The sequence below is a fragment of the Musa acuminata genome, chromosome BXJ3-9 (assembly GCF_036884655.1).
Source record: "Musa acuminata AAA Group cultivar baxijiao chromosome BXJ3-9, Cavendish_Baxijiao_AAA, whole genome shotgun sequence".
Lineage (NCBI taxonomy): Eukaryota > Viridiplantae > Streptophyta > Magnoliopsida > Zingiberales > Musaceae > Musa > Musa acuminata.
The window spans coordinates 14,719,940-14,732,179 of record NC_088357.1 but is presented as its reverse complement, the minus strand read 5'-3'; the positions used below and the strand labels follow the sequence as shown (position 1 = coordinate 14,732,179).

Sequence of the window (12,240 nt, the reverse complement as noted above, 5' to 3'; positions counted from 1 at the left end):
GAAGGATTGGAGGAGGTAAGGTTACTGCGGGTGCGAAAACCCTGGTTGGGTGTTCTGAAAATATCTGACGCGGCGCTTTTTAATCTTTTCCGTCCACCGTTCGCGTCACGATGGGAGGAGAATCTGGCGCTCCAGCCGCGGAGGCGGCGAAGACCGCGGCGGTGGAGGTAGACGAGGAGCGGCGAGCCGCGCTACTGCGGCGGATAACGGAGGAGGGCGGTTTCGCGTTCGTGAGCTCGGCGGAGAAGGCGGCTGGCGGCGACCTCCGGGCGGCGGAGGCGGCACGCGAGATGGCGTGGGAGCAACTCCACTCGGGGCCCTGGCACGAGGTCGTCCCTGCGTGGCGGGACGCCTACGCGATGGCGTGCCTCCACGTGGCGGAGCTCCGGGCCGGGGCCGGGGCCGGCGACAGGAGGGAGGCCCTCCGGGCGCTCGACATGGGGCTCATCATGGGCGGCCCGCTCCTCCGCCGCGACCTCGACGAGGCCGTGCAAAGGATCGCGGCGTGCGCCGAGGACGTGGTGGTGGCCGACGGTTGCAAGGACAAGTGGAGGGAGGGGATCTCTAACAACCGAGACCTAGCAGAGGTGAGAGATTCAAGCACTAAAAGATAAAAATGTCTTCTTTGAACAGAATTGCATAAATTTCTTCACAATATATTGGTCAATCTATTGTTGGTTTAACTCGCTCGGTTATGTTTTGGATACATTCTATTTGTATAACTTCTAAACTTCCTCTTCCGGATTTGATGTTTGAGATTGCTTTTCTTGACTGCTTCGTATTGCAATGGTAGGCCTCAACTGTTCACTGAACAAATCATCACGTGTCTTTAGAGTTTCTACTTTTTACCTCTTCATTTACATCGGCTCATTCTTTTTGTGATTGTGTTCACTTGTTAATTCAAGAACTTATTGATCTTTGGTTTGTGATGAATAAGGAAGCTTACATCGTTGTTTTTCTTTTTACATTCTTTATCAACAATTATGCCACAACTCAAATTTTGAGTTGTACTTCTCTCATTTTGAATCGGCACATCTCCTTGAAGAATACACAATCATTCGAGCTACTGGATTTGTTCAAATACGTTTGTGAGCATGAATTTTTAGTTGATCAACAATGCACATGTATAGACCTGAATTACGCTATCATTTTATGAACTTTTCTTGTAGGCACTTCGAATATTGCCAAACAAATCACTATCCTCTAAGAAAGTTGAGAAACGGCCATCCCTTTCACTGGAGACATTTATATGTGATTATTTTTTACATGATTCCCCGGTTATCATCAGTGGATGCATTGATCATTGGCCGGCACGGACAAAGTGGAAGGATATAGCGTATTTACAGAGGGTAGCAGGAGATCGAACTGTCCCAGTTGAGGTGAATAGCCTTTCCTTGTGTTGCTGAATTTATGACATCATGGGAGCAACTTGCACATGGATGACAGATTGGAGGAAAAAATCATATGCATTGAAAAACTCTAAAACCTAATAGATGAATCAAAGTAATGAAACTTTATCTGTGCCTAAATGAAAAATCTCAAGGCATTACATAGCTTGAATAAAACTTTTGGTTTATGCTAGATCAAAAGGTTGTCTCTTCTAATCCATTAAAAGCTGTGTGATTCATATACTGTTGGTTTACTTCTTGGTCAAAAACTCAAGCTTTGTTTTGTACACCGTTGGAATCATGATGTGCTTAATGTCAACACCCCCAATCTCCCATGCTGTAATGGGCTCTGAAAGTTAAGGATGGCCTGGCATAGTCTAGTTTTCTTTCATATACCACTGGATAATGCTTGAATTGCTGCTTTTACATTATTTAATTTATGGGTTGATTATCGTATGCTAGTCCTTGCGGTCAAAACTGCTTTAAACTTTTGTGACTTGTGAATTCTTCACAATTAGTTGCTTATAACTTGCTATTATCTTGCTTTTCTCTGTTATTTGGAGTACGGATATTCAGAGTCTATCTTTCAAGGTCACTTAGAATTGGATCGTGGAATTTTAGAATCTATATGTCAAGGTCACTTAAATGAGCATATGCACATACCAAGTTATTGATATTACTAATTAGGCTACATAAGTGCCAATAATTTTAGACTAAAAGCTAATTTCATATTTAGGTTGGGAAGAACTATGTCTGTTCTGAATGGAAGCAAGAGCTAATTACTTTCTCACAGTTTCTTGAGAGGGTTCATTCAAATAACTGCCCTTCCAACTTGACATATCTGGCTCAGCATCCTTTGTTTGATCAGGTACCTCAACAATTCTTCAATATTATCTTCACCGTGTATCAAATAACTGTTTCTACTGAACTGGCAGATACAAGAGCTACGTGATGATATAATGATTCCCGACTATTGCTTTGCTGGTGGTGGGGAACTCCGATCCCTTAATGCTTGGTTTGGTCCACTTGGTACAGTGACACCATTGCACCAGGATCCTCATCATAATCTTTTTGCACAGGTATATTGAGATGTGCATAATAAATATGTTAAACTGATATTTATCACTTTTAAAATCTTTATTCAACTTGCTGCATAGTAAATCCAAAAGGACATCATTCACCCACAGGTAAAGTACCATTCTCTTCCATCTTTTGTTGGTTACTTGCTGCCTGAACTTGACTGCTCATGTCATATGCTTATATGACTGCCCAACATATAGCTGCTTTCACCACTGTGGCATTGTTGAAGTCTGCTAGGCCTGTTATGGCAAACAATGAGAGAAGTTAAATGGATTTAAAGATCTATTTCCAAGAAAAAAAGAAAAGTACACTGATTTGTTTTGACAGAATCTTGACTTGCATAAAATTATCAATATGCCTGAGATTATATGCATTTGACAAAATCTATTAAGTTGAGTGGCAGGCTCGGTAAAGTCTGCTTGGTTTATTTTCTCTACAAGACTCTTAGAGTACACCATTTTGCACTCTGACATGCACTTTGGCTTCATGTGAAATACTAATTATTTTTAACGAGTCACATTTTATATTATCCCAGATAATTGAAACAGTATGGTTTGTTGTTGTTGTTAATCATGTCTTATATTACCCAAGAAAAACAATCTGAAGATGCTCAGATTGGTTTATCAGAAACAATGAAAATAATGGTATTATTTGGGATTCAATTACTGGATGCTCCTAAGGGATTCTTTAAGGGCAACGCCCCCAAAATTTTGTCATATCTCAGATAGTGATCAAGACAATTCTTAGACTTAATAATCAAGATGCTACCAATGTAGTGCCTAGATTTGCTTATGCAAAAAAAAGAGAGGCATTTTTTAACCTGAGTTAATTCCATATCTTGTAGGACCATTTGATTCACAGATATAAGGTTGTCAGACAAGAAGGTATAAGCTTTGTATGAGCCAAATTAGTCTAACTATAAAAAATAGAAAGAATCAATGAAAATAATGTGGTTAAACCTCCTTGTTACTGGAACAACGATTATTCCACAGGAAAACCTGTAGCAAGAGCTATATCAACTTTTGTTCAAAGTTTGTGTCAGTTAACAGCTTTGTCTCTTTCCTTTTTTGTCCACAGAACCATATATATAAATAAATATGTGTGTGTGTGTGTGTGTGTGTGTGTGTGTCTACACATATTCATAACCATGTTAGCATTGTCAGCATCATTGGCTACCCACCAGTAAATGCAGTGATGCCATTTTCCTCCTCAAAAAGGTCATGTTCATTTGTATACAAGTGATTGTATACACATGCTAACAATGGTTGCTAGGCTATTGTAATAAAGCTTGCAAAATCAATGTGTATACCCATGGATGTTATAAACTATTTTATTTTGAACATGTTGAACCCACGTTAAACATAGTAATGTCCAGGATAAATATGATGGCTGTCTAGTTCTTGTTTGGAACAACTTCTCATTCCAGCATTAGTACTTATATAGTTATTTCAACTAATAAACATCCTAGACAATTATAGCCAAATAGATATGAATATGACTTGTTCGAATAGCCTATTCCACTAGCATAGTAATTTCTATTTCACTCTTATGGTCATACCCAATGGGTCATAGATCTTTGATGCCTAGGGGCACAGTTCCATAAGACCAAAATCGGGTGATTTTCTCATTTGATTGTCTTTGATGTCATGATATATAGGTGATTGGCAGAAAATACATAAGACTTTATCCAGCTTCAGCATCAGAGAGCTTGTATCCTCATACGGAATCCATGCTTAGCAATTCCAGCCAGGTATGTAGTTACTAGAAAACACTGAGAAAGCACGAGCCTCAGTTATGCAAATTCCTGATTGTGAAAGGTATCGCCGCCTGGCTTTACAAAACAGCCTCACATGGGGCATGCAATTTTATCTATGGTAGCCTTGACTTTAACCTGGTATGCCTGCCAGGATTTGGAGTATTTGTGGTAGGTATGCCCAAGCTGACTCTATCTGGTTCTTGACGATCTCAGCTTTCCCAACAGTATCATTACTTTCAAAAAAGCAGTTGGTTTTCATAAACATTTAGAACTTAATTTGCTGATTAACTTAGTGGGAAAATGTCATGTGGCATAGCATGTTACCAAGTTCTAGGGTGAAATTTATAATGTTGTTTCGGATCTGTCTGCAGGTTGACCTCGACAACATTGATTTCACAGAGTTCCCAAAGGTGGAAAATCTTGATTTCTTCGACTGTGTCTTGGAGGAAGGTGAAATGCTTTACATTCCACCCAAATGGTGGCATTATGTGAGATCACTTTCTACCAGTTTCTCTGTCAGTTTTTGGTGGAGCGCAACAGCCTATCCCTCTGAAGGTGCATAGTATTAGTGTTCCTTGCCATTCCATAGCCTTTTTGGACGGGGGTTGTATGAGAGGAAATCATGGAATCACAGGATTAATTATGTTGGACTCTATTTATATACACAGAGGACCCACTATTTGGGATCCATCATTACAAGATGTAGTTTTGTTGGTCTATCACAGGGTGTATCTTAATCTATACACACCTTTAGCCTGTAATATCACATTTGTGTTTTGTCTATCGAATTGAAGTTAAGAGCAGCACTACTACTGACTACTTTTCCCCCCAGCAGTGATACAGGACAGGTCCTTCCCTCCATGTATGTCAATTGATCATCTTTGTGTTCTGACCCCAGCAGTGATTCAGGTTTTCGTGGATTTGATGATGCTGCATCAACTGATTCTCCAATATTTTATTCCCTATAAATTCTTCGCTTTCAGGTTACGTCAAAAATAAAGCTTGAAGCACATGCAAGCGTGTTCGGAGCATGCGCCGAGCATGATGACGAGAAGCAACACAGAACATGGCGGCTATGATGACATATGATGTGAAATCTAGCAATTGCTTGGGTGTATGTATAAGACGAAATCTCATCTTTCTACGAACACAGGTCATCGGATCGGAAATCAGGTGCACATCTTCTGTGATCGCCGTCATAAGAAATTCTATCTATGGTCGCTTGCTCACGGAGTTGAGATTGAAGCGGTTCCATGACTGCCTTGGAGTGGCGCTGCCAAAGAGCTGCTCCATCGTGCCCATGCCTCGAAAGATACCGAGCTCCATGAACTTATCTGCTGGTGCGGCTGCTGCTGCTACGCAGGGTCATGGGTTCCGCAGGCAGGACATCCGGGCGGCACTGGCGAAGGCAGCGGAGCTGAGGGCGCTCCACGCGGCGCTGCTCCAAGGGGGGAACGGCGGCAGCCCAGCGGTGGCGAGGTTGCCTGCCGGTGTTTCCCGCCCTGCGAACCGGTTCTCTGTATTTGAAGATTACCCTGTCTTCACGCCGGTGAGTAGTGCCTACTCTTTTGGTTCGTCATCGTAAGAGTCCTGTCGCCGTTCCATGCAAAACTGGACATCTCTCTGTGGTTTCCATAGTGCTGGAAGAATCAGTAGTAAAAAATTTCAGTCCATTCGAAGTTGTAGTCGATCAGAGGTACATTCAACCATCCGATCTGCACATTTGTTTCCATTCCGAAAAATATGAAACACACTTTTGACTCGGTGGAGGAATTTCAATAAGAATTTTATATTACCAGTATAGTCTCAATGTCTATTTCAATAAGAATTTCAATAGGAATTTTGATCTCTATGTCTCAACATCAACATCCAGTCGACTGCAAACCCTCCAGTATAGCTACCAGCTCCATTATATGAGTAGTAGTCTTTGTTTACTGGAAATTTTCCATTTACAACGATGCAGTACTCAACAAAATCATATACTTTTGTGTTGAGACGAAGAGAAAAACTCGAAACCAAAAAAGAAATTAAGAGATTTTTGGAATATATAGCAAAAAGATGATGTAAGACTTAATATAATTTGAATTTTTTTTTATCCATAGAGAAAATTAATTTTTTTTAGTTTATAAAAAAAATCAAACGCAAGAAATCATTTTGAGTTAATTCAAGCTCAAACTCCTAAAAAAACTCTCTCACACAAACCGGAAAACACTTTTCTCGTAATCTTCTCTATATCCATCCATCCATCCATCCATTCATCTTTTTTGGATTTTCTTATTAAAATTTGACTCACTGGTGCATTTATATGTAATTAAGGATCCTAATACGTTTCTTATTGTTTAAACGACGGGCATTCAAGAAATTATCCACTGGCTCCCGGTGCACTAACCATGTGCCCCCCATTGCAGGCTGCTCCAGACGCTGTGATTCTGACGTGCTCGAGTAGACGAACAGGTTCATGGGCAAACACCATAGTCACGTCATACGACACATGCAGGGAGGAAACCGTTGACTTGGATGTGGCCGGTGGGCAAAAGAACCTGAGCGACAACGTCAAGAGCACTCGGGCACTGCCCACCCCACAGCAATCCGTAAAGATGCCCGTAAAACACGGAGGGCCAATCCTTTCATGGGTTTTGTCTAAATCAACAAGGAAGTGCAAGCCCGAAACGCCGCCAAAGACGATGGCGTCCGACGACATGTCCCAACTTTTGAAGGAATGGGGGGTTTCTTCACTTGAATCACTGGAGGAGGAGCTCCTCCACGCCAAGGAGAATAGGGATGCTGCCCTGGAAGAAGTTTCAGAGATGAAGTCCTTACTGGCAGAGCTGCAGCAGAAGCTACACAGTTTGGAAGCTTACTGTGAAGAGCTGAAGAAAGCTTTAAACCAGGCTGTGCATGGAAAGAGTCCCCAGGTTCTATACAAGTTTAAGCTGTCCAAGAGAGTGAAATCCATCAGAGGCAGTCGAGACGATTTGATGCCCGTCAGCCAAGAGGTACTGGTGGAGGGTTTCTTGCAGATAGTCTCAGAGTGCAGGCTCTCTGTCACGCACTTCTGTGAGACAGTCATCCACCAAACCAGGGAAACTGATGACGATCTGTCAGGGAGGCTAAATTTGTTTCTCCAACCACATCAGATGACATTAACTAGTAGTAACTCCTCCAAAGTAGCACTCTGCCATTTGGAAGCCATCGTGAACCAATCTCTGTATCAGGATTTCGAGAACTGTGTGTTCCAAAAGAATGGATCGCCAAAGTTTCTAGATCCCCGGCGAGAGCGCCAGGAGAACTTCTCGTCTTTTGTTGCACTCCGGAACTTGGGCTGGAATGAGGTTTTGCACAAGGGAACGAAGCACTACAGTGACGATTTCAGCAGGTTTTGTGATCGAAAATTTAGTAGCGTTGCTGCGGTGCTGAATTGGTCAACACCATGGCCTGAGCATCTTCTCCGATGCTTCTTGATAGGTGCCAAATGCATTTGGTTGCTCCATCTGCTGGCGTTTTCCTTCGAACCATCGTTGATGATTTTGCGGGTTGAGGGAAACAGGGATTTCGACCCCATTCATATGGAGGAGATTCCATTGGACGGTCACAGAGCACAAGCCCCTGCTCGAGTTAGGACCATGGTGATGCCTGGATTCTTTGTTCGCGACCGGGTGCTGAGGTGCAGAGTTCTCTGCAGGTATGGTTCTGAATCATAAACACTCGATAATAGCACCATGTTTGTGCTTCCTTGAGTGATCAAAATCAATCGATGTTTCATCATATGCTGCATGCTTCTCCTTCTCTTTCTTCTCAAGGATTGGCTTGATGAGACTTTCAACTTTTGCTCAACAAACATTGAAGAGATATCGATCTCCCAACCAAAGTGCGTTTGAGATTACACTTAGAGTTTGAGTTACCTTATGCGTTAATTAGCATGAGATATACAAATATGCTCCAGAGTAAAACATATAGAGAGAGAGAGAGAGAGAAAGAAGTAAAATGGGAGGGGGACAAAGCAGCTCTCAACTCAATGAAACTGATATGTCCAGGGAAGGACACAGCCAGCTACTATGACAAGACAGTGTCATTAAACCTGAACGACACATCGCCTGCAGTGTCCCACCCGGGCCATGTCTCGGATGAATCATCCGCAACGAGGTTCTTGGGCAGTTCAGCTGCCAGTGGAGGAAACCGGACAGAAGGTGCTGCTGCGGGCTTGCACCGTCCGAGCTCATCGGCCGATGCCTGCTCCCACATCAGAACATGAATCCGAATCGGCTTCAGAGCATGCCTATGCAAGGAGAGCTTCTGGCTGAGCGAGATGGTGTCGAAACAACGAATGGCTCCTGCGGAGGACACCATCCACGGGAGGACCTTCTCATTGGACACCCTCGAGATCACTAGCAGCTTGGACGAGTCTCTTGCTTGTTTGAACAGAACTCCAAGGCCCGATCGGGTTGAAGCTGCTGCTTCATCGTCGGTTTCGTCAACCGAAGCAATGTAGATGAAGCCCTGTAGAGAAGAATGAGGCTCAAGATAGGTTTCACTTCATACTATGTTACCTACCACAAAGAAAGAAAGAAGAAAGCATTCAAGCAAACCTCTTCGGTGCGACCGATTGCAAAGCCCAGCTTGGTGTCACCTTCTTGAAGCCTAATATCCACAGCAAGTTCTCCAGCAGATGGGGTGTACCAAAGGCGAGCCGCCTTGACCACGCCGATGTCGACCCCATGGTAGTCCTCGAACCCATAAAGGCTAGCGTTTGCGAGACTCGAAAGGTCAGATAGGGATCCACTATTCACAGTTGCAGAGGCGGTCTCCCCAGATATCTGCACAGGAAAACATAAGCTCGACTCACTCGAATGCAAAAAGCCCTTCACCTTTGTCGAACGTTGATTCTCACCTTGGTGAGGAGAGCCTCAGTCTGGACATCCATGAAGTCTATGGGGACTCCTGAGATCTGAGAGGCGACGAGCCAAGCATTTGCACGGGCCAAGGTGTCCTCGAGGGAGTTGTAGCGGGAAGCAACTGGGTCCAATGCCTTTGGAAGAACCAGCATCGAGAGGAAGCAGCTGGAGTTGGAAACTGGCAGAAACTCCTTCATCTTCTTCTCCCAATTATAAGATACGTATCCATCCTGAATCTTGCAAGTGCTCAGCGCACATACCACCCTCGAGCTTCGTGAGCCTTGAGAACAAAGAAAGGGTGGTAATTCTTGGAGACAAATGAGAAAATAGTAAAGCTTATCTTGCGTGAGCTCCTTCAGCACTGATAATGAACTTCACTTCTATTATTTGCCAATGATCATATAACCACAAATCTAGTTCTATAGGAATTAACTGTATGGAGGCAGACTTGGATCTATTTAATTAATTAAGATATATTATAAATTTGATTAGATTTTGATTAAAATTATCGATCAATATAAATAAAATTTAATTATGATATAATTCCTTGATAGATGATCTTGATAAAATAGACTCTCTTAATTATCTTTCATAGATCATCTACTGTCATATATATATATATATATATATATATATATATATATATATATATATATATATAGAGAGAGAGAGAGATCATAGTATGTTGCTTTGCAACATTCTAAGTATCTTGATTATCATATTTAAAGGGATGCACCTTCTATCTCAAATTTATGATACTTAGTTTCAATATTAGAATTAAATTTTTGTACATTGGTTTTATTTCTTATAGTTAGTATAAGAACTATGACTTTGAAATCTAAGTTGTTATAGATCATTAACGAAACTATATCTTCTTAGGAGATTGTTAATAAAAAAAAATCTAATTATAATAAGATTCTTTAGGAGTGAGCTTGATAGAAGGGACTCTCCTAATTATATCCTTTACTCTCGCTTATATAAGGTAGGACCTTTAGGGGATCACACAATAATAGATAGATCTCTTCTCTCATCTCTCTATAAATATTTATTTCATCAATTATAATAGGATTAAAAATAAAAAGAAAGGAGAATGAGAGTTTAGCTTTTTTTTTTTTTTTCCCCCACATTTCAATAGTCTTGAAACTAGGAAGAAAGGATAATGAGAATTTAGCTTTTTTTCACATGTTGATTATGATGGATTCATATATAGATCATGGTATTGATTTTATGAGGCATCTTATTGGTTATCGTATTTAAAGAAGAATGAGAGTTTAGATTTTTTCTTAATGCTGATTCAGATCATGGTATTAATTCATGATATCCAAATACCTTATTGATTATCGTATTTAAAGACATGTACTTTTTTTAAAAAAATCTTAGATCTACGGTACTTAATTTCGGTCTTGATATTAATTTTTTATATAATAATTTTATTTTTTAAAAGGTACAGATAATATCTGTATCTATGAGATTGAGACTAAACAGTTACAATAACTCGCAGAATGGTTTTGCTAATAGTCTATCAGATGTTTGGTCAAAGAAGGCTTGTGCCATAAGCCAGCTCGTGGGAAGGAATCTAGTTCGGCTGTCACCCATGGTAATAAAAAATTAGTATTCATGAAGATGTCTCTTGCAGACCACTTTGCATCAAAATTTAAGATCAAAGTATCAAGGAAGCAACTCTTAGTTTGAGCCAAACTATATCATATAAAAGAATCTATATCCATCCCTTCACTCAGTAGAATTGGACGACAAGTCAAAAACAAGGAAGCGGTACAGACAACTCTAAATCAATAGGAAAACTGGTACCAAGCTATTAATAAAACTACAGAGGGGCTCCCTGTATCTTCGCAGATTATATACAGTCTTAAGAGAATCCAACGAGCGCTTTTCTAGTACATGCATCTTGAGTTTTCTTTTCTGTGTTAAATGGCAAAAGCTACCGTATTCTACGCCAAAAATTTCTAAGATGGATTACGGGTTGATGAAGACAAAAAGAAGTCTCCTGTAACGAAGTCGATGAAGAAAAATTTGCTCAAGAATGAGAGAATTAATACCCTGTGTCCGACTTGGGAGGTCAATATGAGAGAATTTGGAGTCAGAAGAGGAGGTCAGAGGCCGTACCCTGCAACGCGATGCACTCGCTCTCCATGCGGTCCACGAAGCCGACGGCGTAGTTGGGATCGCGGATGGAGCGGAGCACGTACTGGCGCCGCCCGGCCGGGCCGTGTGGCACGATGCAGGCCTGGAGCTCCGCCGCGTTGCCGCCGCACCGCCGGACCCTGACCTCGATGGACGTGTCCCCGCGCTTGAAGGCCGAGTGGAGCAGCTTCTGGACCCCACTCTTTCCGCCTTTGAACGGGGAGCGGACGGCGGGGGACCCTCCGATCTTGATCTCCTCCACAACGTCCCCCGTCTGCAGCAAGTCCCCGCCCCACTCCTCCGCCTTGGAGCTCCCCGCCACGCACTCGATCGCCACCACCGACGGCTGCTGCGGGCGGTCCATTCTCATCCCAGTCGTTCCCGCTCCCTCTCGCTGCACCAATCGTCCCAATATCAGCATCAAAGATTCTTAAGGAAATCCGACTAATCTCAGCGTAAAGATGCGATCTTTACGGCTTTCTCGATCGCCGGAACCAAGGAAAAAAAATCCCAGCTTTGCGCGATTGACGATCTCAGCACATGGAATCCTCCTCAAGTCTCGATTTTTAATCCCAAAGAGTGGAATAAATAAAAATAAAAAGAAGGATATTTTGTAGCAGGAGAGGAAGAAAGTATGTGAGATCAAAAGAGGCCTGTAGCACAGAGATTCTCCTTCGAACCGAATTCAATGAAGACTCCTCCTGCAGAGGGAGGGAGGGAGGGAAGCAGGGACGGGAGGCGTGTTTACTTGGATCGATTGCTCGCATATGGCAAACAATTATATAAAGAATGCAGAGTTGAGCCCAACGCTGTCGTTGTGGAGGTGACGGGTGGAGTGGGGTTGGGAGGTATTTTTCCCTGCACCGGTCCTGGAAGACAACATTATTTCTCGCGAAGCCCGGCGGGCCGGTAGATTCCTTTGCGGGGTCCGCCGACATCCGATTGCGAGGATAACCATCTTCCCCTTCGTGGGGTTCCGTGT

The 12,240-nt window shown here is 42.5% G+C and overlaps 3 protein-coding genes across 5 annotated transcripts; 2 read left to right on the top strand and 1 right to left on the bottom strand.

The window, feature by feature from the left end:
- The first annotated feature begins 110 nt into the window (after window positions 1-110).
- On the top strand, window positions 111-5,030 carry LOC135648810 (lysine-specific demethylase JMJ30-like). Of its 2 annotated transcripts, XM_065166776.1 has the most exons (6): window positions 111-587; window positions 1,170-1,379; window positions 2,125-2,256; window positions 2,324-2,467; window positions 4,126-4,218; window positions 4,596-5,030. In XM_065166776.1, the coding sequence occupies exons 1-6, from the start codon at window positions 111-113 to the stop codon at window positions 4,785-4,787; spliced, it is 1,248 nt and encodes a 415-aa protein (XP_065022848.1). In that variant the 3' UTR covers window positions 4,788-5,030. The 2 variants fall into 2 exon arrangements, with proteins under 2 accessions (XP_065022848.1, XP_065022849.1); XM_065166777.1 differs by lacking the exon at window positions 1,170-1,379.
- Window positions 5,031-5,149: 119 nt separating this feature from the next.
- LOC135648807 (IRK-interacting protein-like) lies at window positions 5,150-8,074 on the top strand. The gene is made up of 2 exons (XM_065166767.1): window positions 5,150-5,773; window positions 6,633-8,074. The coding sequence occupies exons 1-2, from the start codon at window positions 5,291-5,293 to the stop codon at window positions 7,923-7,925; spliced, it is 1,776 nt and encodes a 591-aa protein (XP_065022839.1). The 5' UTR covers window positions 5,150-5,290; the 3' UTR covers window positions 7,926-8,074.
- Window positions 8,065-12,005, bottom strand: LOC135648809 (uncharacterized). 2 transcript variants are annotated; one of them, XM_065166774.1, is made up of 5 exons: window positions 11,733-12,005; window positions 11,241-11,652; window positions 9,113-9,396; window positions 8,811-9,038; window positions 8,065-8,721 (listed from the first exon to the last, which is right to left on the bottom strand). In XM_065166774.1, exons 2-5 carry the CDS (start codon window positions 11,626-11,628, stop codon window positions 8,278-8,280), a joined length of 1,344 nt encoding a protein of 447 aa, XP_065022846.1. In that variant the 5' UTR covers window positions 11,629-11,652; window positions 11,733-12,005; the 3' UTR covers window positions 8,065-8,277. The 2 variants fall into 2 exon arrangements, with proteins under 2 accessions (XP_065022846.1, XP_065022845.1); XM_065166773.1 differs by lacking the exon at window positions 11,733-12,005 and having other exon boundaries at window positions 11,241-11,717.
- Between the last annotated feature and the right edge of the window lie 235 nt (window positions 12,006-12,240).